This window comes from Thalassophryne amazonica, chromosome 3, assembly GCF_902500255.1.
Source record: "Thalassophryne amazonica chromosome 3, fThaAma1.1, whole genome shotgun sequence".
Taxonomy (NCBI): domain Eukaryota; kingdom Metazoa; phylum Chordata; class Actinopteri; order Batrachoidiformes; family Batrachoididae; genus Thalassophryne; species Thalassophryne amazonica.
Genome location: NC_047105.1, coordinates 86,806,056 through 86,831,612, shown reverse-complemented (window position 1 = coordinate 86,831,612; position 25,557 = coordinate 86,806,056). Strand labels below are relative to the sequence as shown.

General features: G+C 42.0%; 1 protein-coding gene across 4 annotated transcripts in view; it reads right to left on the bottom strand.

The window, feature by feature from the left end:
• dlgap4b (discs, large (Drosophila) homolog-associated protein 4b) overlaps nucleotides 1–25,557 on the bottom strand; it is a 529,323-nt gene that overhangs the window by 78,360 nt on the left and 425,406 nt on the right. For 3 of the 4 annotated variants that reach the window (XM_034167027.1, XM_034167030.1, XM_034167028.1), the window contains exons 3-5: nucleotides 5,786–7,056; nucleotides 5,411–5,625; nucleotides 2,424–2,525 (exon numbers count right to left, since the gene is read on the bottom strand). In XM_034167027.1, coding sequence (XP_034022918.1) covers nucleotides 2,424–2,525; nucleotides 5,411–5,625; nucleotides 5,786–6,982 — 1,514 coding nt within the window. In that variant the 5' untranslated portion in view covers nucleotides 6,983–7,056. The remainder of the gene's footprint in view (nucleotides 1–2,423; nucleotides 2,526–5,410; nucleotides 5,626–5,785; nucleotides 7,057–25,557) is intronic. The other variant, XM_034167029.1, reaches the window with a different exon arrangement.

The window sequence follows — 25,557 nt, the reverse complement described above, 5'->3', positions numbered from 1 at the left end:
TTAATTTCCAATTACATCTCATTATCTATAATTGTATGATCTTAGCATGCAAAGCCAGTAATGTCAGACAACTCATACAGTTGTAGTCAGAAGTTTACATGTACTCATCATGGACATTAATGTCATTACATTATTGGCTTCTCAAAGATTTCTTTGAACTGTAGTTTTTTTCTGGGGCAGACTGAAATATACATATTTAATAGAAAAAAAAAACCCATGGACATAGTGCACAAATTTGAATTAATTTAGGATTTTCTGAAATAAGTAATGGGTCAAAAGTAAACACATAGCACACCTTACATGTGATTAAATGCCCATAAGTTTCACCTTGACCAGATACTTGTGGCAGCCATCAAGAAGCTTCTGGTAGAATTCTGGTGGAATATTTGACCACCATTAGTAGACTTCCATAAAATTTGTTTGTTTCTTGGTACTGATCTGATATTTAAACACAGTTCTAAAAATGTATATAAGACTGAGGTCAGGGCTTTAGATCTTAAACTTAGCATGTTTCATCAATTCCACAGTCAGCTCTGATGTGTGTGTGGAGTCAGTGTTTTCTTGGAATACGCTATTGTGTCCACATTTTTAATAATTTAGTTGACAGTTTGAAGTTTTCTGAAGAATTTGAAGGTAGCTTTCCTCCTTCTTTATTATTCTATGCATTTTGTGTAAAGCACCAGTTTGACTGGTAGCAAAGTAATCCCGTAGCGTGATGCTACAGTACCACCACCATGCTTAACAGTTGGTACAGTGTTCTTGGGGTTGAATGCCTCACATTTACTCCTCCAAATACACCTCTGGCCAATAGGATCTCAGTCGCCTCATTTGACCATGCACCCATTACAAAAATGGTACTAAAGAGCATTAAGAGTGGTTCTTTGGCTTGTGGACATGGGGGAACCACACCAAAAGTGGTTCTCCTGTGATTATAAACCAAACAACCACTTTTAGAGCTATTTGGCACCATTTTTGCTTTGTGTGTAAAACGTCCCTCCATAAGGTTCTTCCTTCATCTATGTTATAAGCTACAAATTTAAGTAGAGCTTGAAGGTGTTGATTTTGGAGCAGGAGCTTTTAGCTTGAATGGTATCTCTTCAGTTCAAGATAGGTCTGTGGTTTGGTGATCCCTTGGTTGTACCTCAGGGGAGGGGGGGTGTCAATCACCTTGACGTAAGTGTAGGGTAAGCGTGTACCAAAAATTGGGGGTGAAGGGATGTTTTTTGGAGCAGAGGGTAGGATCTGTGAGCTGAGCTCAGTGAAATTGGCTTGACATAAGTTTAAGTTTAAACAAGTGTGTAAGTCTCTTGTGGTAGAGAGGTTGGAACATGGGGGACGTACTGGTCCTACCCTCTGCTCCAAAAAACAAATTACAAAACAAACAACAACAACAAAAACCCCTTCATCTCCAATTTTCGGTACACAAAGCTGGGCTTTCTGACCATCTAAACCATATTCTTGTCAGCTGAGTGTGAGAGTTTGTGTCTTCTTCCAGACCATGGCAAAGTGACTGTAACTCCCAGTAACTCAACAGTTGTTTGAAATGATCATCTTGGAATGTGTAGTTGTTTAGAAATGGCTCCACGAGTCCATCTTTCACAGGTCTGCACTGAGCTCCTTGAACTTTTCCCACTGTACTGTTGAGCCAATGCTGTCAAACACATCTGTTTTTGTTCTATGTTGACAACATTTAGTTTTCACCTGGATTATCATAATTACTAATTAGAGGCTTGGGCAAATTAATAAAAAAACATTTTGGAACTTTCAGCACAACTGATTTGATCGTCTAATGAGTGTATGTTTATTTTTGACCCTGTATTGATACAAAATAAGTGACAACTTGTGGGCTAAATTCTTGTTTTTTCCTATTAAAGATCCACATTGTACAATCATACTGCCACAAAAAAAAAAAAAGAACACCTGAAGGCCCAATATTACCATGGTACTGTGTTTGTGTTCACAACTACTGTATGTACACTTCAGACCGTAACTGTACAAGTATCTGTGCCATCATGGTGCCAAAACCAAAGAACATGGGGTGAAATAAGACAGAACATCTGATTAAAATGACTCTATGTTTTATAAGTTCTTTGCTGGCACACACTGATAATATATGACAGCACATTGCCATGCAGTGCTCCTTAGACCCCAGTGATACTGTCCTGCCTCTAAATGTATGCCATCAGATTCAGTACAGTACAGGACTGTATTTTGTCTAAAAGCAGTCTGGCAGATGTCATCTATAAGCTTAAAGGTGGATGGAAATTTCTAGCACCAGGGGCATGGATTTTTTTTTCCCCTTTGGAGTTTGCGCTAACTTCACAGACATCTGAGGGCGGAGGTGCAAAGTGACTGACTGAAGTTCATCCAATAATGTATTTGCACCACAGTCCTGAGAAGTGGCTTACCGACCTGTCACTGACCTGCTCATTGACCTGCCCAGATGGTGGAGAGAGGGCAGACTGTGGAGCGGAGACCACAGGGCATCCAGCTCCCCCTGTAACATGGAGTAATCCAGGGTTCTGCTGCTCACGCCAATCAGGGTGGAGCAGATTGGAAAAGTGGGGTCGGTTGGTCAGGGATCGGCAAGGAGTGTAGGTTAGTCACTCACGTAGGCTTTCGCTGATGTCAGTTATAACATTTCTACAAACAGACTTTAAGACAATGAAAAGCTTGTCCGCTAACATGTGGTGAGGTGTTTGGGTACTCTGTGTCAGGTAGATGATGTCTTCTGGATTCTGTTGAACAAAGGGGTCTCACACCCAACACAACACTGGCATTTTCAAACTGAAGCCTCCAGATTACAAGAAGGTCTCAGCAACAAAAAGAAGGGAAACCTCACATAACACAAAAGCTTTGTCACACTCATTGAATAAAAACTTGAATTCTTTTTTGTTTCTGACAACATTTACTCATAACTGCATACCAAATGAGTTTTTATTTTATATGTATAGCTTTATAAATGCAGTTTTTTGCATGTTATTGTTATCAGTAAGCATAGTTCAGCGAATCAGCTGACTGTTCACTCGGGAAGGTAACTTTGTCTTTAGCGGGTTAGCTATTCAGCTAAATCTGAAAACCATTAGCAGACCAAACAGCTTCTACTAAACTGAGTTCCACTAATTTGAAGTCAGCTGACATTTGATTTTGAATAAAGGATAATAGTCAAAAATGTTTGTAAAACCTAAAATCATGTGCATTGGAGCTTATTCAATAAGTTGAATTGACACATTGTGCGAAGGAAAGAACCATCACCTCCAGGAGGGCGCGAGGCAGGAGGTCAAACCAGAAAAAAAAAACAATGCAGTGACTACTGTAGATAATTCAAATTGTTTTTAATGTGTATGTTTATTTCTTAATAATTCTCATTCATTTAATGCTATCTGTACTGTGATTTAATTATTTATGTACATCTTGATTATCAGTTGATCTTGGCATGCTACACGTTTTTCCGAACCTCTATGTTTACGCTAAAACATGTTAAAATTTCAGCTTCCAGGGTCTCAGGGCCCAAAAACCAAACCAGAAAAAACAAAACAAAACAAAACAAACAAACAAACAAACAAAAAAAAACCCAGTTCATATAGTGCAGCAGAGAGGCAAAATAATTGTGCATTTTTTGATAAAAGCATGAAATTTGGTATACAAATAGCCAAAGGTATTCCAAATAAAAATGGATATTGGGCTATCGTGAATTTTCAATATGTCACCCATGACAGCCAATTTTCAAAATGGAAACTGAAAAATGCTCCAAACATAATGAAAAACATACCACATTATTTGTCTGATCAGAACGAAATTTATTTTGAGAGTTTACATTTAAATTTTCATGTTAAACATCCTCAAAGTCCCAGAATTCTATGTCTGTGGAGGTATAAGTCCCACCTCCCCGCACACGAAGATGTGACTGTTTGAAAGAAGGAAAAAACACACTGGAAGTCCGATTTCACAATACAAAAATAAGTGCTGTTTTTCTGCATTTTGCATTGACATCTGCTTGCATACATGAATCTTTTTTTTTTTATGGAAAGTGTTCCTGTAACATCTACGAGTATTATGTTGTGTGTCTGCTCATAATACATAGAATTTAAACAAAAGTGAGAGCATGGCCAAGTAGGTGGAAACATACTGATTTTTGGTCAATGATTCACAGAGTACAAACAAAAGACAGTGCAGTGTTGTGTAAACGACACTAATGCCGGGTGCATCTTCTTTGCAGGACCAACACAGCTATGGTGTAACAGCAAAGATGGCATGTGGAGGACAACAGGGAGTCTGACACCACTTATTTCTATGCGTGAGTAAGCGCAGCACGAAGCCTGCATGTTTGCTTGCAGGCTGAAATGGAGAGATTCGGTGTGGGGTATTCTTTCGGAAATGTCACAAATGTTTTAGGTGAGATGTATGAATGTGTTTGTGCCAACCACATCCATCAGTACAGTGGCTAATAGGGGCCACCACGCTTCCAAATTAAGGAAACATTAGCAAATGCAGAAACAAACAAACAAATATGCACCTGCGTCAATTCAGCAACAGGTAGGTGCATCAAAAAGTTTTGCAAATTGAAAAAAATGCGTGCAAATATAGAGAATTCTAACAAACTCAACCTGCAGCACAAGCAACAATTTAATTTGAAAATGTGTTCAGCTGCAAATTCAGACAATGCACTCAAAAAAAAAAAAAAATGCTTTGCAAAGCTCTGTAACGCAACAGAAGTAGCAACGATACAAAAAGAACGGACTAAACGTCCACCACTGCTCTTGTGTGGTTAGTACTTCTACTGTGTTGTGGAGCTTTGCAAAACTTTTTTGTGTTTGGCTACTTTGTGTGAATTTGCAACAGATACGTTGTTGTCCAAGTTCTATGCTGTTACTACTGCAAGGATTATTTTCAGCTTTTAAAAACAAAAGAAATTGTGCTTAACCCTCTGTCTTTCTTTCCTTCTTCGTTCACATTTTGTTGCACTTTAACTTCATGTTGTCCCTCCTTTGGTGCACACATGGTCACCGCTAACAGGATGTGCACTCTAATCCCTCAATTCAATCAAACAACAGTTCAGAAACCTGTAGCAATGGAAAAAAAAATCCTGAGTTGTTCTTACTACAGTAGACTGACTAAAAATTGGGTCTTAGACCAAGACTTGGGTCATCAGAAATGAAGAGAACCATAATTCAGACATGAACTTCAGTGACATTTGTCATGGAAGTCTAAAATAAGCATGTTCATGTCTAGATCTTTCTTATTGCAGGGTACAAAGAGATTTGTGGGACTGTGAGGACATTTACCATAACATACAAAATGTATTTTACTGCAAAACAGTAGGAAAAAACAATTTGAATAATTCCCTTTTAAGATGTAACTGTCATTGTTGTGGTTTATTATGCTGTACATGAATTAGTTCAACTCTTACTTGCGTGGGGGAAGCTGGTCGTTCAGAGACTGCTGTGTAGCCCTGAGGTAGCTCTGGCGACGAGCTGCTGTTTTTGGCGAAGGTTTTGGGCTTCCATCCGAATCATCACTGAATTCCATGTCTCCCATGGCTTTTACATAACTACCACTCCGCATCCGCCGACATGGGATTTCATTGGCACTCCCGCTGCAGCCTAATGTGCTGCTCCAGTCATCCTGCAGTTGGCAATAATTAGCCAAAATTAGTCTTTAAACAATTTCTGCCATGTTGTGTCACTGAAACAGTGTTGTTACAAGCGTAGATTGCTACTGAGCAACCTTCTTGGCATTTAGGAATTAAAAAAAATAGTATATAATACAATTCAGGAGGTCTTACCCTTCGTCCAACCTGCAGGTAGTTGCAGGTTAGTTCTTGCTGGCAGGATTTTGACTTGAGCAAAGACCTGTCCAGAGTTGCTGAACCCTTCTGGATCACCTGTCTCGGTTCACCCATAGTCAGTTTGGACCAGGAACCTCCTTTCATATAGTCACCATCATTTACAAGCATACTTCCGGCCACTCCGAGTCCACCACTGCTTCCTCCAACCCCAGGTCCAGGAAATGCCTGATACTTCATGTCATTGCTGCTTTTGGAGGAGCTGATTGTATTGTAACCGCTGTGGATGTATCTGCTCTGCCCTCCTTGGCCTTCGTGGCCAGGCCCCAGAGTCATCATGGCCATGCTGTTGTGATAGCTGCTCAAATCACTGCTGTCCAAATCATCTGAACTCCAGTATCCTGACATGTTGGAGCGTGGCCGGCGCTTCCCAGTCCCCTCTGATTTTGTACCTCGATCTTTACTCTTGGAGTGGCGATTGTGCTTTCCGCTGTCTTCGGTGCTAGATGAGCCTCCACCACTTCCAGCAGAGCGTCCATTGATGTTTCCTTTCATATTGTGCGTCTCTAGTGATTGGGATTTTGCAAATAGCTTCTGCACGGAGTGTAGCATGTAGCGGATGCGACCGGGACTATCTGTGCGCTGCTTAGCGGCAGATAGTGCAGACACTCGATGGAACTGCAATGTGCTGAATCCATCACGGCCACCAGGTAGCTGATTATCAAACTGCTCCAAAAGACTAGATGGTGCCGGATTCTTAGTCAAATGATGTGATATTGTTGCAGAGCCACTTGTAATCATAGGTGTTCGTCCACTCAGCCCTGCCCTACTCACACCTGTTCCCATACCCAAGGACATAGATGTGCCCATGGTACCTGTGCTTATTCCCCCAATGCTGTCCCCAGGCGGTGAGAAGTCAGACTGGTCATAGGAGTTGTAGTGAATCCTTGGAAAGGTACTGCTGTTGGACAGCTGATTGTTGAGGGGCAGCATACAGTCTGGTGAAAGGGAGCCTGGGTTGGCTGAAGGGTATTGTTGGGGGTCCATAGTGCCATAGTGATCCATGGTAGGGCTCAGTAGGTAAGGACTACGTGGCAGGGTGCCAGTCTTCTGAGGGTAGAGGGCCTCTGGATGACCCAAAGAGGGTTCACAGGAGTCAGACAGGTGTCTGTTACGTGCAGCTCCCAACCCTTTCATAGTGGTGTGGAGGTCTGGCCCATTAAAAGACCCCCATGCCAAGGAGAGATGACTGGTGACCTTTAAAGTGATTCCTGTAAAAACACACAATCATAAAGTTTAGTAAAGTACTGAAGAATACACCCAAAGGCACAATGTTTCAAACTCAGCAACGTCTAATGACTCAGACACACAAATATACAGTACATACATATGAGTACAACTAGATGAGAAACAATCTAGCTACACAGCCATGAGGGCAACTTTGCAGAGAATGCACCCGCTGTCCAGTGCCTACCACAGTGAACATCTTTGTGGAAAAAATGCTGTAAATGGATGGTCAACAGTGTGTGGACAGATGATGAGCTTTGTGTCAAAGCATATTTCATGGGAAAAACGAACAATGGTTGGCAGTCATTGGTGATTCCAGACACCTCCACAAAAATGTAGGGTTGTGCAGCACAAATGAATAATCACTGACCAAACACTACACATCCTAGAATTTTCAAAAAGTCACATCAGTTCAGACTTCCAAGAAACATTCCACACATTCAGATTTTAATATTAAACTTGGACGGCACCATATTTATTTGTTAACCGTCTGGGATCAAGGGTGTAATTGGCTGTTTTTGACTACTTTTGGTTTTACCTTCATAATATACCTTAAAAACAGTTTACTTTGCCTTGTTTGTAGTGCTGGGTTTAAAAGATCGATTCACCGATTTTAAATCGATTCTCATTTTAATTTCCACAGATCATTTCATACATCCAAAGATCAATTTATATATATATATATATATATATATATATATATATATATATATATATATATATATATATATATATATATATATATATATATATACACACGTATATGCACTGCTCGCCAGCATTATAACAGCGTGCTTGAAAAAATTACGCTGCAGTTGGGCCGTTATGCTGTTTCTGAGGGTGTATAACAGGAAAAATAAAATGATAATTTCTCTACATTAACTGTGGACGTGCTGGTTCTGATTTAGAAGCAGCACATCTACAGTTTATTCACCAACTTCTGTCAAAGCCATTTAAAGATGTCAGTCATGACTACCGGGACTGTTGTTGCAGGCAAGAAAAGAGAATTGTCCGCCATTTAATTCACACAGCAGGGTTTTTTTTTTTTCGTTCCTCATAACGTGCCATTTCTGTGAGACAGCGCATGAAGGTTCTCTGGTGTGGACTGTGGGAGAACTTTTCCCATAGTCATGTTCTCCTGTTGCAGGAAAATGTCAAAGAACGTTTCCCCTACTGCAAGAGAACGTGTTGCATGCAGCACAGCGAATGCTGCAGGCGTGTTTTGTAGGGGAGACCGGGGGCCATTATCCACAGAAAAATTTTAAATTTGTAACTCTCTGAAACACTACTGCCTGAATTTTGAGGGCCAAATTTTGTGAAGTAGCACTAATATGTTGCATAACTAGAGAATCAGGTAACAGCTCAAAAAATTGTTTTAATAACACTAACCTAAATCAATATTGGATCAGATCACACCAAAACAAATCAAAATAACTGATTCTGAATTTTAAGAACTGGAATCTAATCGATTCTTGAAATTTGAATCGATACCCAGCCCTACTTGTTTGGTGTAATTTTTTTCAGTACAACCTCAACTGTGTGACTACAGTTTTTCTTTCATTCTGACATACTGAATTAACACAATGGACCTAAATTCACACAAAAATGCAAGTAGAAAAGTTTTTTTTTTACTGTGAAAACCACAAACTTAGAATGCAAATATAGTCAATTTCAAAAATATATGTACAAGTGTAGTAAACAACAAAGTTATATAAAATTACTTACATTAAAATGGAGGAATTGCTTCAGACTATTTACAAAACAATATGATAATAAACAATTTCTGTCAAACACAAGACAGAAAGTCACCTCACAGGCCTGACCTGTTGTGTGGGCCGCCAGAAGAGGAGGTACTGCTGGCCCACCACCAGAGGGCGCCCTGCCTGAAGTGCGGGCTTCAGGCACGAGAGGGCGCAGTCGCCTCACAGGAGCAGCCAGGGTGACAGCTGTCATGCATCACCTGCAACAGCTGTTACCCATCATCTGATCAGCAGGGGAATATCAGCAGGACGACGCCTCCACCTCTTTGCCGAGATATCGTTCTACCTGGAAGGTAACGTGCTCAGCTGACTGGTTAACAGTGATCTTTTGTGACTTTTGTGAGTTGTTTAGCTGACTCCTTTTCCAACGAGTGGTGGAGGTAGTTTTCCTGCCGTACGGATTCCTGGGTGCAGACGCACCCACATTTAATTGTTCTTTTGTTCCTCGCCAGCAGTACCAGGTCCGACACGCGAAGGCAGTGGCCACCTGGGAGTTCGGGACTTGGTGGCTCCAGTATTCCCGGGGTCTGGTGGCGGAGGAAATCGTGTGGTTCCGGTTCTGCTTTGGACAGACGTCTCCTATCTTCGAGCCTGCCCACACGACACCTTTTGTGATTTGGCTTTTGTCTATTGTTGTAATCTGATTGTATTTGTTGTGCCCATTCATGTATTGTATCTGGTGTATTTTTCAAATAACTTTCTCTGGGAGAAACCTGAGGCCAAGTAGCCAGAGCTTATGATCATGTGCTTAGGCTCTATAAATGACCCTGAAACAAGGGAAATCTCTCTTCTACCATCTGTCTCTCTTCAGCACTAGGGTTGCCACAAATGATTATCTTGATAATTGACTAGTTAACGATTATTTTTGCAATTAGATGAGTAATTGGATCATATGTAAATGGCGGCTTGTCGCACCAGCATGCAGCTGTCTTTGAATGTTGCTATTGTTTATTATATAATTTAATGGATTATTTATTTCACTATATGCTATTGTTGGTGATATTGTTTTAATACATTCATTCCAATAAAGCAAATTGAAATTGAGAGAGAGAGAGAGAGAGAGAGAGAGAGAGAGAACGTCAATTCAATTTCAATTTATGTAATTTATATACCGCCAAATCACAACAAAGCTGCCTCAAGGCGTCAGTTTATGATTCCTGCTGTGTTCCATTGTTCCCGAAGTATAAATCACGCAGGATTGTTTTTATACCGTATACACAATGCAGTAAAAACTACACGCTCAAAAAGCACAGAAAAAAAAATGCTGACTGCAGCCTGACAGCTGCTGCAGCGCCACACTCTTAAAATCGCTCACAACTATGTTTAAATACTGTCCATAAAAGTCCTGCTCACAGACTGATTGCCAGAGACAGGACATGTCCACATCCAGTAAAAAGGCCGGACATCTCCAGTCCACTCACGGACGATTCGTTGTCGGCGTACATGTGAACAATTAAAAGAAAAATAATAATAAACTGGCTGGCTGCTGCAGTTCCTCGCTCTCCCCTCAAACTCTCTCATAATTGTGTTAAATAAAGGACAAAAAAGGACATAAGTCCTGCTCACAGGCTGACTGCCAGAGACAGGACATGTCCACATCAAGTAGAACTCCAGACATCTCCACATACTGTATACTCACAGATGGTTCGTTCTTGTGCGCGCACGAACGCAGCTCGTGGTCAAAAGAAGAAAGATAAACTATAACAGAAATCAGAGCGCAGCCCTGCACAAGAACAAATATAAACTAGAAGAGAAATCAGAGTGCACAGCTTGGCTGCAGTCAGATTGTCTGCAGGTTCCTCTGCATCCTCACCTCCTATCTGCCCCCTGCTGTGCGCACCTGACGCAGATATTCCTACATCATCATGACGCAGCACGAAGCAACTCGAAGCAGAGCCGATGTGAAAGGGGCTTTAGATACCATTGTACTGCTGTGGAAGGCAAGTTCTGCCTTGCAGATTTTGCATTGCACATTTTCTCTTGAATTGGGTTAAAATGCTCCCAAACCTTTGAGCTTCATTGCCGGCTAACCGTGATATTGTTTGGGCATAACTTTTCCAGTGACATCAGTGCTGACCCCGATTATCACTACTGTGCATGTGTGTGAAGGACAGAAAGGCAGCGGAAGGTACAGCGACAGCTTTGAGAGAAAAACAAAGCTTAAATAAAAAATAAATGATGACGTCAATTACTAAATTAGTTGCTGGCAACTAATTTGTTGACTAGTCAACAAATTGTGGCAGCCCTGCTCAGCACTCCTTAGTCTTAGCTTGTGGCTTTTGTTTCATTGTATTTCTTTTTGTTCCATAACTTTCAATGTTTGATGCACCAGTTTTAATAACTTCTAAAGCATGAATTGAGTCCTCTGTATTTTGAAGACAAGTTCTAAGCTGAGTTTTTCAAATTAAGAGAGAATTTGTGAGTCTCCAAATTCTTCATTTTCCGCTCAATGCCAAAAGTTTTTGTTAACTTTAATTTTTCTCCCCAACTTTCTTTGCATAGCCTTGACCTTTTTCTAAATTTTTACAAAGACTTTAAATTGACCTTCTACAAGTATCGGAAGTGTATTTTTGATGGCAAACACCGAAACCTTCATCCTGGTTCTGTTGGTGAACCAAACTTCTTCGCAACCACTGAACTATTACATTCCTTTCTGTTGGGAAAACAAGCCAGATTCATGTCTGTAGTTATCTGGGAGACCCAGTGAGTTTATCTTGATGCAGGTCAATTAAAGAAGATCAGCAAACGGCCGATCAGGACTGGACCGAATCTCATCAATCCGCCTGATCCAAAGGACCCAGCTAAGTGAACCTTCAACTGTTCTGATGGTCTTTACTGTCAGTGATGCAAAGTGGCTTTCTTTAAGTTTTCTTTTAAGTTTCTTAATAATAATAACAATAATGAATTAGCCCCAAATTTACTGCTCAATTCCGACTAGGTTTATTCTTAATAATTTCTATATTTAATGCCTCATTCTCTTCTTTTTCTGGACTTTTCACATCTCATCATCAACATATCGTCTCAGTAATATCCATATTGTCAAAATCTCAGTCACATTAGTTTGTAACTTTACCTATATAAATAAGTCTGTAAATATTATGCCAGGTGTTTGTCTTGTGTCCAGTTGAAGACAGATTTTTAATCAATCATATCCAGAACTTATGACTTTCACATCAAAGACTGATTAATATTGATCATAACAATTTTTCCTACGCTTGTAAGTAGGTGGTGCACGGTCACTCCAGAGATTTCGCATTCAGTAGCATGCTGTTTGTATTTCTTAATGATGGGTAGAAATGAAGTCCAAGATGTATTCAGTGACTTCGAAAAGTTCATTTTTCCATCCCCTAACTTTTCAAAACAAAAAAGAAAATACGAGATGATCATGTAGCTCCAGCAGATGCTAGATAGTAGCACTGAAATCTCAATTAAATCAGTCAGAAATATTTGTTTGCTCATCTTCAGTCAGTTCATTGTATATTTATTTATTTTTGGCATTTTTTGTTTATTGTGGGAGGAAACTGGAATACCTGGAGGAAACCCACGCAGACACAGACAGAACATGCAAACTCCACACAGAATGGACCAGGCGGCAAGTGATCCCAGGACCTTCTTAATGCGAGGCAACATTTTTAACTACTAAGACACTGTGTTGCCAACTCCTTGTATATTCAGGTGAATATTTCTTATCTTCATGCCGTTTTACCTCTGCCAAGAAGGCTGTTTTTGTTGCCATTTGTTTGTGTGACTGTCAGTACACTGATAAAAGAACCAGCTTAAAAAGTTGTTTCAATTGGTAACATCTAAATGAATTAAGTTGTTTGAAATTAAGTTAATAAGTAAGATCAACTCTAACTTACAAACTTAAGTTCAAACAACTTAATTCATTTAGATGTTAGGGCCCCACACTTAGCACGAATGAAGCTGAATCAGGCCGAATGAGAAAAAAAAGCTGAAATTCAAGATGCAGTCAGGTGGGACAGACATTTGGACAGCCATGTATGAATGCAGTACGACCAATTAGAAAGTGGGTGGATTCCACCTCGACTGATTTGTGCACACCCGTGCGTATGCGCATGATCACAGTCCAAGCGTATGTGGAAAACAGTACGAATACCAAGAATGCTACAAGTATTAGAATGCACCAACTATAAATAATGCACTCCGAGTGCCGGACGGATGAAGTCGATTGCCACCTGATGTCTAAATGTCTGGACAGCCAACACAGGGAGAGGAGGGTGTGAACCAGCGCTGTGTCTGCCTTTTTCATAAGACCTGCTGTTACTGGATGTTAAAATACATCTAACGTATGGAGTGGAAACATGTCATATGTGTTAAATATGCAGCCCAGTCTCACATTTTTTTTTCGTGCTCTTGTGACAAAATGAGTCAAATTGTCGTGACGGGGCTTTTTTTTTAACTATTACTAACCTTACTCCCACCCCCAACCCTAACCTTAACCATAACCTAAACTTACTCTTTCCCCCCACCCTAACCATAACCACCCCAATCCCCCTGCTTCACTTTTAATTTCGTGCAGCCATCACAGAATGAATTAGAATGAATTTGTGCTGCCGTGATGAAAAAGAGGCGCTTTTCGTCACAATATCACTAACCAATAGATTAATGTATATTTCGTGCTGCTGAATCACGACTTGCCGTGAGACCAGGTTGAAATATGTCAATCACTGCCCCTCCCCCTTCACCCACCCACACAGTCACTGTCTCGCTCTCTCACTCCCTCCCTCATGTGCACTAACCCGTCAGCAGGACAATGTACTGTCAGAACGAACATGTGTGTCCCACACATAACCTGCATTGTGTGATCTAACTTCCCAAGATGCACCACAGCACGGTGACCTGATGGTTCCAGGCTCAATGAGGAGCTGTGCGTTCCGCTGTCTGGCTGGATGGTGCGCGTTGCTCCACAGGACAACATGTTATATGGAATATACAATATATTTCGTGGTGGACGTGGCATTTGCCATTGATCACTGATCACAGGATGACACGGATTTTATGATATGGTGGAGCCTGGCTGGTGTTAGCCCTGCATCATGAGACACAGCTGGAGGTGGGTGTTCCAAAGGTGAATTTTTATTTTTATTTATGTCGTGATGGCTTGCCGACGCAGGTGCACTGTCGTGGCTTGTACAGAGGTAGATGCTGTACATGTCACAATATGTCTTTCACAGCTGACACCCCGGTCAGCTGTGCTGTGGGGTGTCGCGCTGCGCAGAGCCTTTGACTCGCTGTGGGGCAGCAGTGCGGTACACCTGCACATGGCGTTCTAGCTATGATGATCATTATAATTCACATACATTATGTAACATGATAAGGTATGACAATGTATCTGTAATCTAAGGTTTATTATGGATAGAACACCCTGGTCAAATGTGTGCGCGGTGCCCCATGGTTATGGGATGCACTGACTAGCAGGGAAGCACAGTGCTTTTGGTTTGATTGCGCAATGTTCATGTGTAGTTCACAAGGTAAATGCGTGCCACAGACATTGCACATAAAGATATCTCCTTTGCGAACCACAAATGAGATCGAGTGGAGGTGCATGTATGGTTAATCCGTGCCACATTCTGGACATGCTGGCAGGAGTTGACGTGCCTGACCATGGCAAATTTCCTTCAAATGTGATCGGACTGTTTCAAATGCTGTTTTTGACACCAGGAGAATATTTAGAATGCAGTCCCATTGCAGTCAGAGTCCACCTCGACTGCCGTATATTTTTCCACCTTGACTGCACCCTGACTGCTTTGAACATGAGCAAAACATTCGAGCCGGCCACAGGAATTTGCCCTACTGTTTGGAATGCATGCAAATTGCTGTCGGAGGTGTCAGGATTTCCCCCGGATCGTGGTTTTAATGCTGTCTCTTTACCAGTGTTGTATATTAGTTCTCCACTAGATCCTCACTCCCTCTGTTATTTTTCACACCTGGATCTGATATGTGATTGATGATTGATAGACTATTTAAACCTTGACTTTCTGTTCAGTAGATGCCAGATACTTGCACTGCAGTTTTCCATTGCATGTTCCTTGAGATTGCTTGAGATCCCACAGCCTCGTTCTTCATGGACTCTTCCATGATCCAAGACCCACATCATTTCCAGGAGGACCAAGCCTGACTGCTTCTCTGTGAACTTGACTGCGTTTACCTGCTGCTCCCATGCGCTTAAGACGTCGGAGCTTCCTGCAGCTTAACTTCAGGTAATCTGGCCAGCTCTCTAATTCTGGTATTGGAGCGAACTGTCTTTCCTGGTGTTCCAGACAATTCCTGCACAGCTCCCATGCTGCCCTGGCTCCTGGTTCCTGGCTACCTGCACAGCTACGTCACTTTGGAACTCCTCGGCTCTCTGCTCAGAGCGCGACTCTGCTACACACCAGTTAAGTTCCTCCTCGTCTTAGTGGGATCCCGTTCACACTCGTTCCTTCTGTGACTGTACTATGATAAAGAACTGTTCCAAGAACTCTTCCTAAGAACTGCATGAACTCTGATATTAAACTGTATTGAGCCCAGCTGTGTAAGTCCTGCTTAATTAGAATTGCGTCACAACACGCAGCACTTGACCTCTGACCTCTGGATACAAATGATAAACTGTGGACACAATTTATGAACTTTGAACCATTCCTGAACAGTGAACCTTATATCCTAAGAAGAGAATATTATTTCCAAGCCACTTAAGAATCCTGTGCAAGCCTTTTATGAACAGTGACTATTTAATGGCTTCAGTGTTATGAGTGCCTTCACTCACCGTCTGCGTCTTCATTCCCCCTAGTTCCTCGTCTTGGAAGCAAGTGTTCCACCCGGCCCTGGCATCTGAACCCCTTTCCTCAGTTTATCCTCAAGACTGGCTCAGGATACTGCAGCTCCCTATTTTCACCGCCAGGAGGTGGGCCATCTCTCCATTCTGCAGGCACCCCCAGTGCAGCATCATTTATGTTATTTGTACCAATAAATATCTTTTCTTTTGGACTCCTGTGTCCTGCTCCCTAGCATTTGGGTCCATTGCCTGAAACAGTCGGGTTCCATCCTGGACCTCTAAACATAACAGGAGGTTTTCAATCACGCTTATGCCCCTTTCACATTGGCGTACAAGGTCTATTAGAAAAGTATCCGACCTTATTATTTTTTTCAAAAACCATATGGATTTGAATCACGTGTGATTGCGTCAGACAAGCTTGAACCCTTGTGCGCATGCGTGAGTTTTTCCATGCCTGTCGGTTGCGTCATTCGCCTGTGAGCAGGCTTTGAGTGAAGAGTGGTCCAGCCCGGTCCAGCCCCCTCGTTGGATTTTCATTGCCAGGAAATGGCGGAATGATTTGGGCTTTTTTCCATCAGAATTTTTTCAGAAACTGTTAGAGACTGGCAGCTGGAAACCATTAGAAAAATTTATCTGGCTTTCGGTGAAAATGTTACGGGCTTGGTAGAGAATAAGGAGTGTTACTGTCGCTTTAAGGACGGCCCCCAGCGGCTGTCCGAAGCCGCCATCGACAGGCTGAACGACCATTTCATTTCTAAACGGATGGCTGTTGTGGATCCGTGACCATCGTGTGCCATTTCTCTGGTTATCACAAGAGCTGGACATCAACCATTTTCCGTCAGATTTCACTTTTAACAAGAGATTTTGTCATGGAAAACTGAGCGGAGGCTTCGCGCGTCAGGATGGATTCGCTACTGGAGCGAGACAAAACCACCTCCGTTTTGGTCTCACAGGACGGCTTTGAGATGGTGTTCAGACAGCTGTCGGTGGTTTTTCCATCGAGTGACTATCTGAGAAATTGTGGATGTGCCTGGACATGCCAGAACATGTCCCGTGAGGCTTCATCATGGCGTTGCTTTGCGCCATGCGGCACCGCCTGACACGCGGAATTCCTCCGCACGTCTGTCTCAATGTGCCGAAAAAGTGCTGATGTCCACGTCTTTTCACAATTCCTGTGCTAGTCAGACGATGTCCCAGATAAAACACAGTGTCCAGTTTGGAAATGAACGGCACATTCCACTGTTACAGGAGTTTTTGTCATGGAAAGAGGAGAGGAGGCTTCACGTGTCGCGGCGGTTATGGTTGTATGGTTTTATGGTTGAAATGAAATATAAATAATCTACCAGATTTAAAATTGTACAAATTTCCATGTTATTTTGTCTAAAAATAAATGTCTGAGGTTCCTTATGTTAAACAATAAATGATCTAATCTGAAATCACAGGTGGTTTTAATTTACAGATGAAAGGTTTCTAAAGAACATTTATTGATTTATTTAGCTATTTTAATTATGTGTTCTAAATTTTTTAACAGTAATCAGAAACCCAGCGTCAAGCAACCCAGTCCAGTCGAAGATTCAAGCTTCTCTACTACTTCCTGTTCATGTCATTCTGGGGGAAAATGAAGTTTGCTCTTTAACACCCGGTGTATTGTCCTTTACAACACTGTTTGTCCTGTTTGTTCCAGAGTAATATATATAAAATGTCTGAAATTCGGTTTGCGTTTATGAAGTTCCACACAGGTTAAACATAGCAGACATGGACTATTTGGAATATTTGTTTTAGCAAGTTTTCAGGGTCTCATGCAACAGTCTCTTATAAATGTTATGAAAGGCATAAAAATTTACATTTTGGTAGTATAATGTTCATTTGCAATTGTTGTCATGTGCTTTCTCCATGTTGTTTAGACTGCAATGACTCTGGCGCGCAAGGGATTATGGGATATCTCAACAGGGCAAATGCTTACGCTTTCACAAATGTGTACAGTAACATCCATCCATCCATCCATCCATCCATCCATCCATCCATCCATCCATCCATCCATCCATCCATCCATCCATCCATCCATCCATCCATCCATCCATCCATCCATCCATCCATCCATCCATCCATCCATCATCTATACCCACTTACTCCAATTAAGGGCCATGAGTTGCTGGAGCTTGCCAGCAGTCATTGGGTTAAAGGTGGAGTAGACCCTGGACAGGATGCCAATCTGTCACAGGGCCAATACATATAAACAGACAAACTCCTTCACACTCCCACTAATGGTCACTTTCCCATTCACCTAAACTGTCTTTCTTGGGAAATGAGATGAAGCCACAGCACCCGAAGGGAACCCACATAAACCCTACACAGAAATGACCAGGCTGGATGCAAAACTGGGACCTTCTTGCTGTGACGAAACAGTGCTAACCACTAAGCCACCCCGCTACCAGTAGCCAATTAATTATTGTGACAATCATGATTCATCAATGACAAAATAATTGTAAGTTGTAACGCTAGTGATAAATTCAGGAGGAATTGCTGATAGATATTGCTGCTTGTTAATGTTAGTTAGCTGTTTAATTGTGGTATAGGAGTGGGACAAGTGTTTGTGCTTACGCGTTACATAAAACAGATTTAACAATATTTATTGCAAAAATTTCACAGAAATGATAAATGTCACATCCGAGCCAGCATGATTAGGATGCTGCAGGCACAGACTCATTGAGTGTCATTAACAGAGCTTCTGAGTGCCATGTCTGCTAATAGGGTCAAATCCTCTAAATCCTTTTACACCACATTAGCTAGCTGCCTCACGTCCTGCCATGTCACTCAGCCTCTCAGTCCACGCTCTTCAACGTGTCAACCACAGCAGTTCAAAATGTCACCCCTGCCACATATTCACATTATTAATACGGCCATTGTCATAAAAAGTTGACTGTAGATTTTCTTTTGTTGTTGTTAATTATAAAGTAACTGATTTCATGAATACACCCTTATATCTGTGGCAGAATAACAACCACACTTCTGTATTCCAGAGGAAAAAAAAAAAAGAATTGTTCAGGTTTTTTTTGAGAGAGTAATGGAGGGAGAAATCAGTGGCAAACACAATACAGCTAATCAGCTAAATAGTGAAAAACGTCACAAGCAGATCAGCTTTACAGCTAACTTGGAAAACCACTGGCGGACCACTTAGCTTCTAAGAAATTTAGGGCTGCTAACCTTAAGTCAGCTAACATAAAAAAAATACCCCTGGCTGTATGAGCATTGTGTTCTGTATAATTTGCAGTTGTTTAAGTAATTATAAGGTTCCAAAAACTAGTTTGCAGCTAGCAACCAGAATGTGATGTCACGGTGCAGCGCTACTCTGATTGGCTGTCACCCCCGCCACTCAAAAACTAAGTAGTTAATGCCTGCTAAGTGTCTTTTAAATCACTTGCAGTGGTCTCCAAACTATTCCAGAAAGGGCCGAGAGGGTGCAGGTTTTCCTTGCAACCACTGACTCCAGCAGGTGATTTCATTGATAAACTCATCCCACCTGCTCAAAGTGATGTTAATCACTGAAATCACCTGCTGGAGTCATGGGCCTTTCACACTGAATACATCAGATGCATCAAAAATCGGTCTAAAAAGCATTATTTTCAATGAGAAGCGTTGCTTTTTAGATGCATCAGATGTGTTGTGTCAAAAGCTGAGCTAAACCGACGCTTCTGACGGGAGCGCGCATTGCCGCTTGTCGGCAGGCTGATGCAGTCAAAGTTCAATACAATCCAACTTTCAATGCTCTGAGCTGTGACGTACCTTTGCGTTGTCCAATAGGAACGACGCATTGGGCCAAAACACGGAAGACTAGTGGCAGAAACCACTGATCTCTACAAAATGGATCGATGTAGAAACAAACCACTGATCTCTACAAAACAAACGTGTCACAGGACTGCTCATTTATGGAGCAGTTTTCTAAAGAAAAATCCTTGGAAATGTTTTTTGTTGTTGTTGTTTGTTACCTCAGAATTTCTGATTACTGGTACAAAAATTTAGAACACGTAATTAAAATAGCTAAATAAATCAATAAATGGTTCTTTAAAAACCTTTCCTCTGTAAATTAAAACCACCTGTGATTTCAGATTAGATGATTTCTTGTTTAACATAAGGAACCTCAGACATTTATTTTTAGACTAAATAACATGGAAATTTGTACATTTTTTTTTAAGTCTGGTAGATTATTTATATTTCATTTCAACCATAAAAACAGACACTGTAAATAAATACAAATGTTTATTATAAATGCAACACGAAATAATTTAACAATGACTGCAGTGTGATTGTAAAGTAGGATTTCTGTGACATAAACCTCATGATGAATTTTTTTAATGGTCATTTCAACTTGTAATTTCGCCAAAAGGTGTAATTGCCATTAATGTTATTATCAGGACAGAGTCATTTCTAAAATATGAATTTGAGCACAATAAGTGGAGAGCTTCTACTTGTGCAAATGTCTTTTGACTTTGATTTCGTGGACATTTTTAATGATCCGTTCATTTATTGTTAAAATATAAAATGAAACAGCTTTTTTAAAAATAATAAAATAGTTGCTGTTGAAAGAGCCTTTTATTTAGAAGCAGGAGAATTATGCTGAATTCTCAGGACCAGATGAAGGTCTCTTCTGCAGCTTTGAACTCTGGTGGTTTTGCTGAAGACACTGTTGTCCTATTTTGAAGAGCAGAGATATTTTCTTTCGACTGGACATCGTGGTGTTCAGCTCATCAATGGAAGTTTGGTTGTCTGCACAGCAAATGTTCCTGATTGGGACAAATAAAAATATTTCTTTAAATATAAAGAAACACTAAACAGTTTATATATAAAAAAGGAAAAAAAAAAAACGGGAAAAAAACAATGAAGAAAAAAAAAAAAAAAACGCCCCAAAAAATAAGTTATTTAAAGTTGAGCTTTTGTGGTGTCTGAAAAAAAGCTGTAGCTTTATTTGGTAAAAATAAAAAAGACTGAACTATTTAGAAATTAAAGCATACACTCAGATCAACTGTGCTAAAAGGCTACGCTAACGTTAGCCGATCATTAAACCTTCACAGCAGTTCAGCAAACGTCATGTTTTACTTTTAGTTTATCGTCACCTCGATAAAGCTGCAGATCTAAACTCCGTTGGGCAAACTGGGACTTCGCATATATCCAAAAAGTGGGAGATTTCAGACTGAGTGGGTTTGCTCCATCACCCTGGCTGCCTGGATCGCTCTGCCCAGTGATGATGCCTGAAGGCCGGCTTCTCCGTGCGGGTTGGCCTGCTGTCGCGGTTCGATCGATATCCCACCAAGTCGTCAGTCCTCCCTCGGTCGGCGTCACTCTGAAAAGTAGCTGAAAAAAAGCTTCTCCCAGCAGGGTGATGGGAGAATTGTTGTACTGCTGTTTTTTAAAGCTTTTTTGTGGTTCAGGCGACGCAAATTCAAGATGGCGATCGCTGAACTTTTTTCAGATTGTGGAAACAGCCAGAGTGTGACGTGGCCGCAATCTCTGCCCCCTTGCCGCTTCCAAAGCGACGCATCCGACGTCATGCGTTGGATGCGTCAAAAACGCATCTTGACGGACTGGAAAGCGTTGACGGATTGGCCTGAAGTATGCAGTGTGAAAGGCCCATCAGTGGTTGCAAGGAAAACCTGCACCCTCTCGGCCCTTTCTGGAATAGTTTGGAGACCACTGCGAGGTATTATTAGGTTCTAAAAACAGCATTTACAGTTTTAGAAGTGTTTATTTCTCCCTCTCTTTTACATAATATATGACAAAGAGGATATACAAAAAAAAAGGTACATCAACTTCTGCGTTTAGAATGATCGATTTGATAACCTCAAGGAATGTGAAGATACTTAAAACTGTGCATGTTAACAATTAACTTTATGCTAACAATATGTTCTATCAATTGATGTAGTCACAAACTAAATTTTATTATTTCAGGTACTAAAATGTCCTGTTAAGCACAAAAGATATGAGAACAATTGTAAAATTTGAGAATGACCTTGACCTTTATCAATGACCTTGACCTCTAATCACCAAAATAACCATATAAATTGATTCTACGTACTGGTACACATAGGAAAGGACATTTATTTGCTGAAATAAGCAGAAAATTGACTGATTTATGAGAAATTTCAAATTTCCCAGTCACTCATATTTGGCACTGAACATGCTCACCTGTAGGATTCAAAAAGTGTCAATTACAGAAATATAAGGAAATATGCCACAGAAGGAACAGTGGTTTTTGAAGGTCACTGGCACCCCATATGAGGAATCACACTCATTTTTTCTGTCTACCCGTCGAGAATTGAGAATGGATATGTCACAGCTGGCCATTTTTACTATATTTTTAATGTAGCAAAATCTGAGGCCATTTTGACATCAAATTTTGAAATGACCAAAATTCAAGTACAATTTTGCCTGATGGAAAAATTAACTTTGCCATTCCTAACCAATCTACTTGAAGGGGATACGAGGGCTGTCAATAAAGTATAGGTCCTTTTTATTTTTTTCAAAATCTATATGGATTTCATTCATATGTTTTTACGTCAGACATGCTTGAACCCTTGTGTGCATGCGTGAGTTTTTCCACGCCTGTCGGTGACGTCATTCGCCTGTGAGCACTCCTTGTGGGAGGAGTCGTCCAGCCCCTCGTCGGAATTCCTTTGTCTGAGAAGTTGCTGAGAGACTGGCGCTTTGTTTGATCAAAACTTTTTCTAAACCTGTGAGGCACATCGAAGTGGACATGGTTCGAAAAATTAAGCTGGTTTTCGGTGAAAATTTTAATGGCTGATGAGAGATTTTGAGGTGATACTGTCGCTTTAAGGACTTCCCACAGAGCGGGACGTCACACAGCGCTCTCAGGCGCCGTCGTCAGCCTGTTTCAAGCTGAAAACCTTCACATTTCAGGCTCTATTGATCCAGGACGTCATGAGAGAACAGAGAAATTTCAGAAGAAGTCGGTTTCAGCATTTTATCCGGATATTCCACTGTTAAAGGAGATTTTTTTAATGAAAGACGTGCGGACGGGTCCGCGCGTCGGGACGCAGCCGGAGTGGTGCGGCGGCACAGGAAAAACACCTCCATGTTGATAACCATTTGTAAAATCCAGGCGGCTTTTGATGGCTTTCAGTGGAGTGAGTATATGAGAAATTGTTTAACAGCTGGACATGTTCCAACTTGTCCTTAAGGCTTCCAACAGAGGTGTTTTTCCTGTGGCGGAGTGTCGCGGTGGCTGCGAGCCGACGCTGCAATCCGCCCGCACGTCTTTCATTAAAAAAAATCTCCTTTAACAGTGGAATATCCGGATAAAATGCTGAAACCGACTTCTTCTGAAACTTCTCTGTTCTCTCACGACGTCCTGGATCAATAGAGCCTGAAATGTGGAGGTTTTCAGCTTGAAACAGGCTGACGACAGCGCCTGGGTGCGCTGCACGACGTCTCGCTCTGTGGGAAGTCCTTAAAGCGACAGTATCACCTCAAAATCTCTCATCAGCCGTTAAAATTTTCACCGAAAACCAGCTTAATTTTTCGAACCGTGTCCACTTCGATGTGTCTCACAGGTTTAGAAAAAATTGTGATCAAACAAAGCGCCAGTCTCTCAGCAACTTCCGACTAATTCCGACGAGGGGCTGGACGACTCCTCCCACAAGGAGTGCTCACAGGCGAATGACGTCACTGACAGGTGTGGAAAAACTCACGCATGCGCACGAGGGTTCAAGCATGTCTGACGTAAAAACATATGAATGAAATCCATATAGTTTTTGAAAAAAATAAAAAGGACCTATATTGACAGACCTCGTATGGTGAAAATTTCATCGAGTCATCCAGCCAGCCCCACATGATTTTCTCAGACAGCTCATTAATTTATTAATTAATTTATTGCGACTGTAGTTGCCATCTGCAACTACACTCACTCACTCATCTTCAACCGCTTTTCCGGGTTCGGGTCGCGGGGGCAACAGCTCCAGCAGGGGACCACAGATTTCCCTTTCCCATGCCACATTTACCACCTCTGACTGGTGGATCCTGAGGTGTTCCCAGGCCAGTGTGGAGATATAATCTCTCCACCTAGTCCTGAGTTTTCCCCGGGATCTCCTCCCAGATGGACGTGCCTGGAACACCTCCCTGGGGAGGTGCCCAGGATGCATCCTTACCAACTGCCTCCTGGGCATCTGGTAAGAATGCACAGGAGGTCTGCAACTGCAGTCAGATGCCCAGATCTGCAACAACAGTCAGAAAAAAAAGTGCCTGGCATTATGTCCAATTCATGACCTGACTCCATTTCTTTCTGCAAGCACAAACTCACAGTCATCAGCAGTTCACACTACATACCAGGAGAGGGCGACAACAGCACAAATTCCACCATGCTTCTTTCTTTTACCCCCCCCTCTCTCTCTCTCTCTCTCTGTCCCTCTCTCACTCACTCACTCACTCACACGCGTGCACACACACACACACGCACGCACGCACGCACTTCGAGCATGTTGCACTGACCTACATTCATTCCCCAGAGACTCTACGTTAACAATGAAAAGCAGTCATGGCGACTGTGCATTTCATCAGTGAGCCTGTCTGTCTGTCTGTCTGTCTGTCTGTCTGTCTGCCTGTCTGTCTGTTGGAGCAGAAATAAAGGTGTTTGGAACTTCTCACACTTGTGGGACAAAATTGCCTCGCTTCACAGAAGAATCACATCATGTGAGAATACTACTGAAGTTCAGCATTTCATTTCATTGTCAGCACCATTGTATCCATCTACAAATTGTTGTTTTCACTTCTCTTTTTTAAGCTGTCTCCTTTGCCAAACCATCTTCCTGTTGTGTGGGCCACTGAAGAGGAGGTACTGCTGGCCCACCACCACCAGATGGCGCCCTGCTTGAAGTGCGGGCTTCAAGCAGGAGAGGGCGTCATAGCAACCGGGAGTGACAGCTGTCACCCGTCATCAGCACCAGCTGTCACTCATTCACATCATACCACCACCACCATAAAGGCCGGACTGCAACTCCACCTCCCCGCCGAGAAATCAGCTACCTTGGAGGTAACTTCTCTGCTGTATTCTACTCTGACAAATAGTCTGAACTCTTTTTGCAGCCGTTTTCCTGTGGTGTTGCCTTATCTGGGGAATTGGTGTTTGGTGTGATCAGCGACGGCTTCGCTTCACACTCCAACCAGATAAGTGGTTAGACAGGAGCTGCACGAGTGTCTGATTGGAGGTGGAGGTGCTCCCTCCCAAAAGAACACAGACGGTGGAATTACTGAGTGTGCGAACTCACACTCATCAAAACTGTTTCTGTTCTCTGCCAGCAGTACCCGGTCTGACAGCTGGAGACGGTGGCCACCTGGGGCTCCAGGACTTGGCGGCTCCGGTATTCTTCAGATCCGTTGGCGGTGAGGGCTGTGTGGGATCCGGCTCGGTTCTAGACGGATGTCTCCTATCCTCAAGCCTGCCCACACGTCACTCAACATTTAATTGTCTGTGGTACCAAAACTGTGTTTGTCTGTATTCCGTTGTGCATTTCACAACATTAAATTGTTACTGTTTGGCTTATCCATTGTCCGTTCATTTCGCACCCCCTGTTGTGGGTCCGTGTTCCTACACCTTCACAACACTTCCCCCACTATTCATTGCTACTCTCTCCAACCTCCTTTCTGTGTCTCTCACCCTTCATACTTTCACACAGTGAGGCCAGTGAAGATGCTGACTCTGAGCCTCAACTTCAGCAGACACGTCTGTCATCTCCTTGTTGAGGTTCATCTCCCTGACTGACATCTGGAGTTGGTCTTTCTCAAGTAAGTCCCTCTTCTATTTGCACATTTGATGTTGTTCTTTTTTCCATTATTGACATTTTTCTGTGTCTGCAGTAAAGCTTGTCTGTTTGTTACAGACAGACAGACAGACAGACAGGTTAATGAGGACCTCACATGGACAGAGTTTTTAGCTCCTGCCA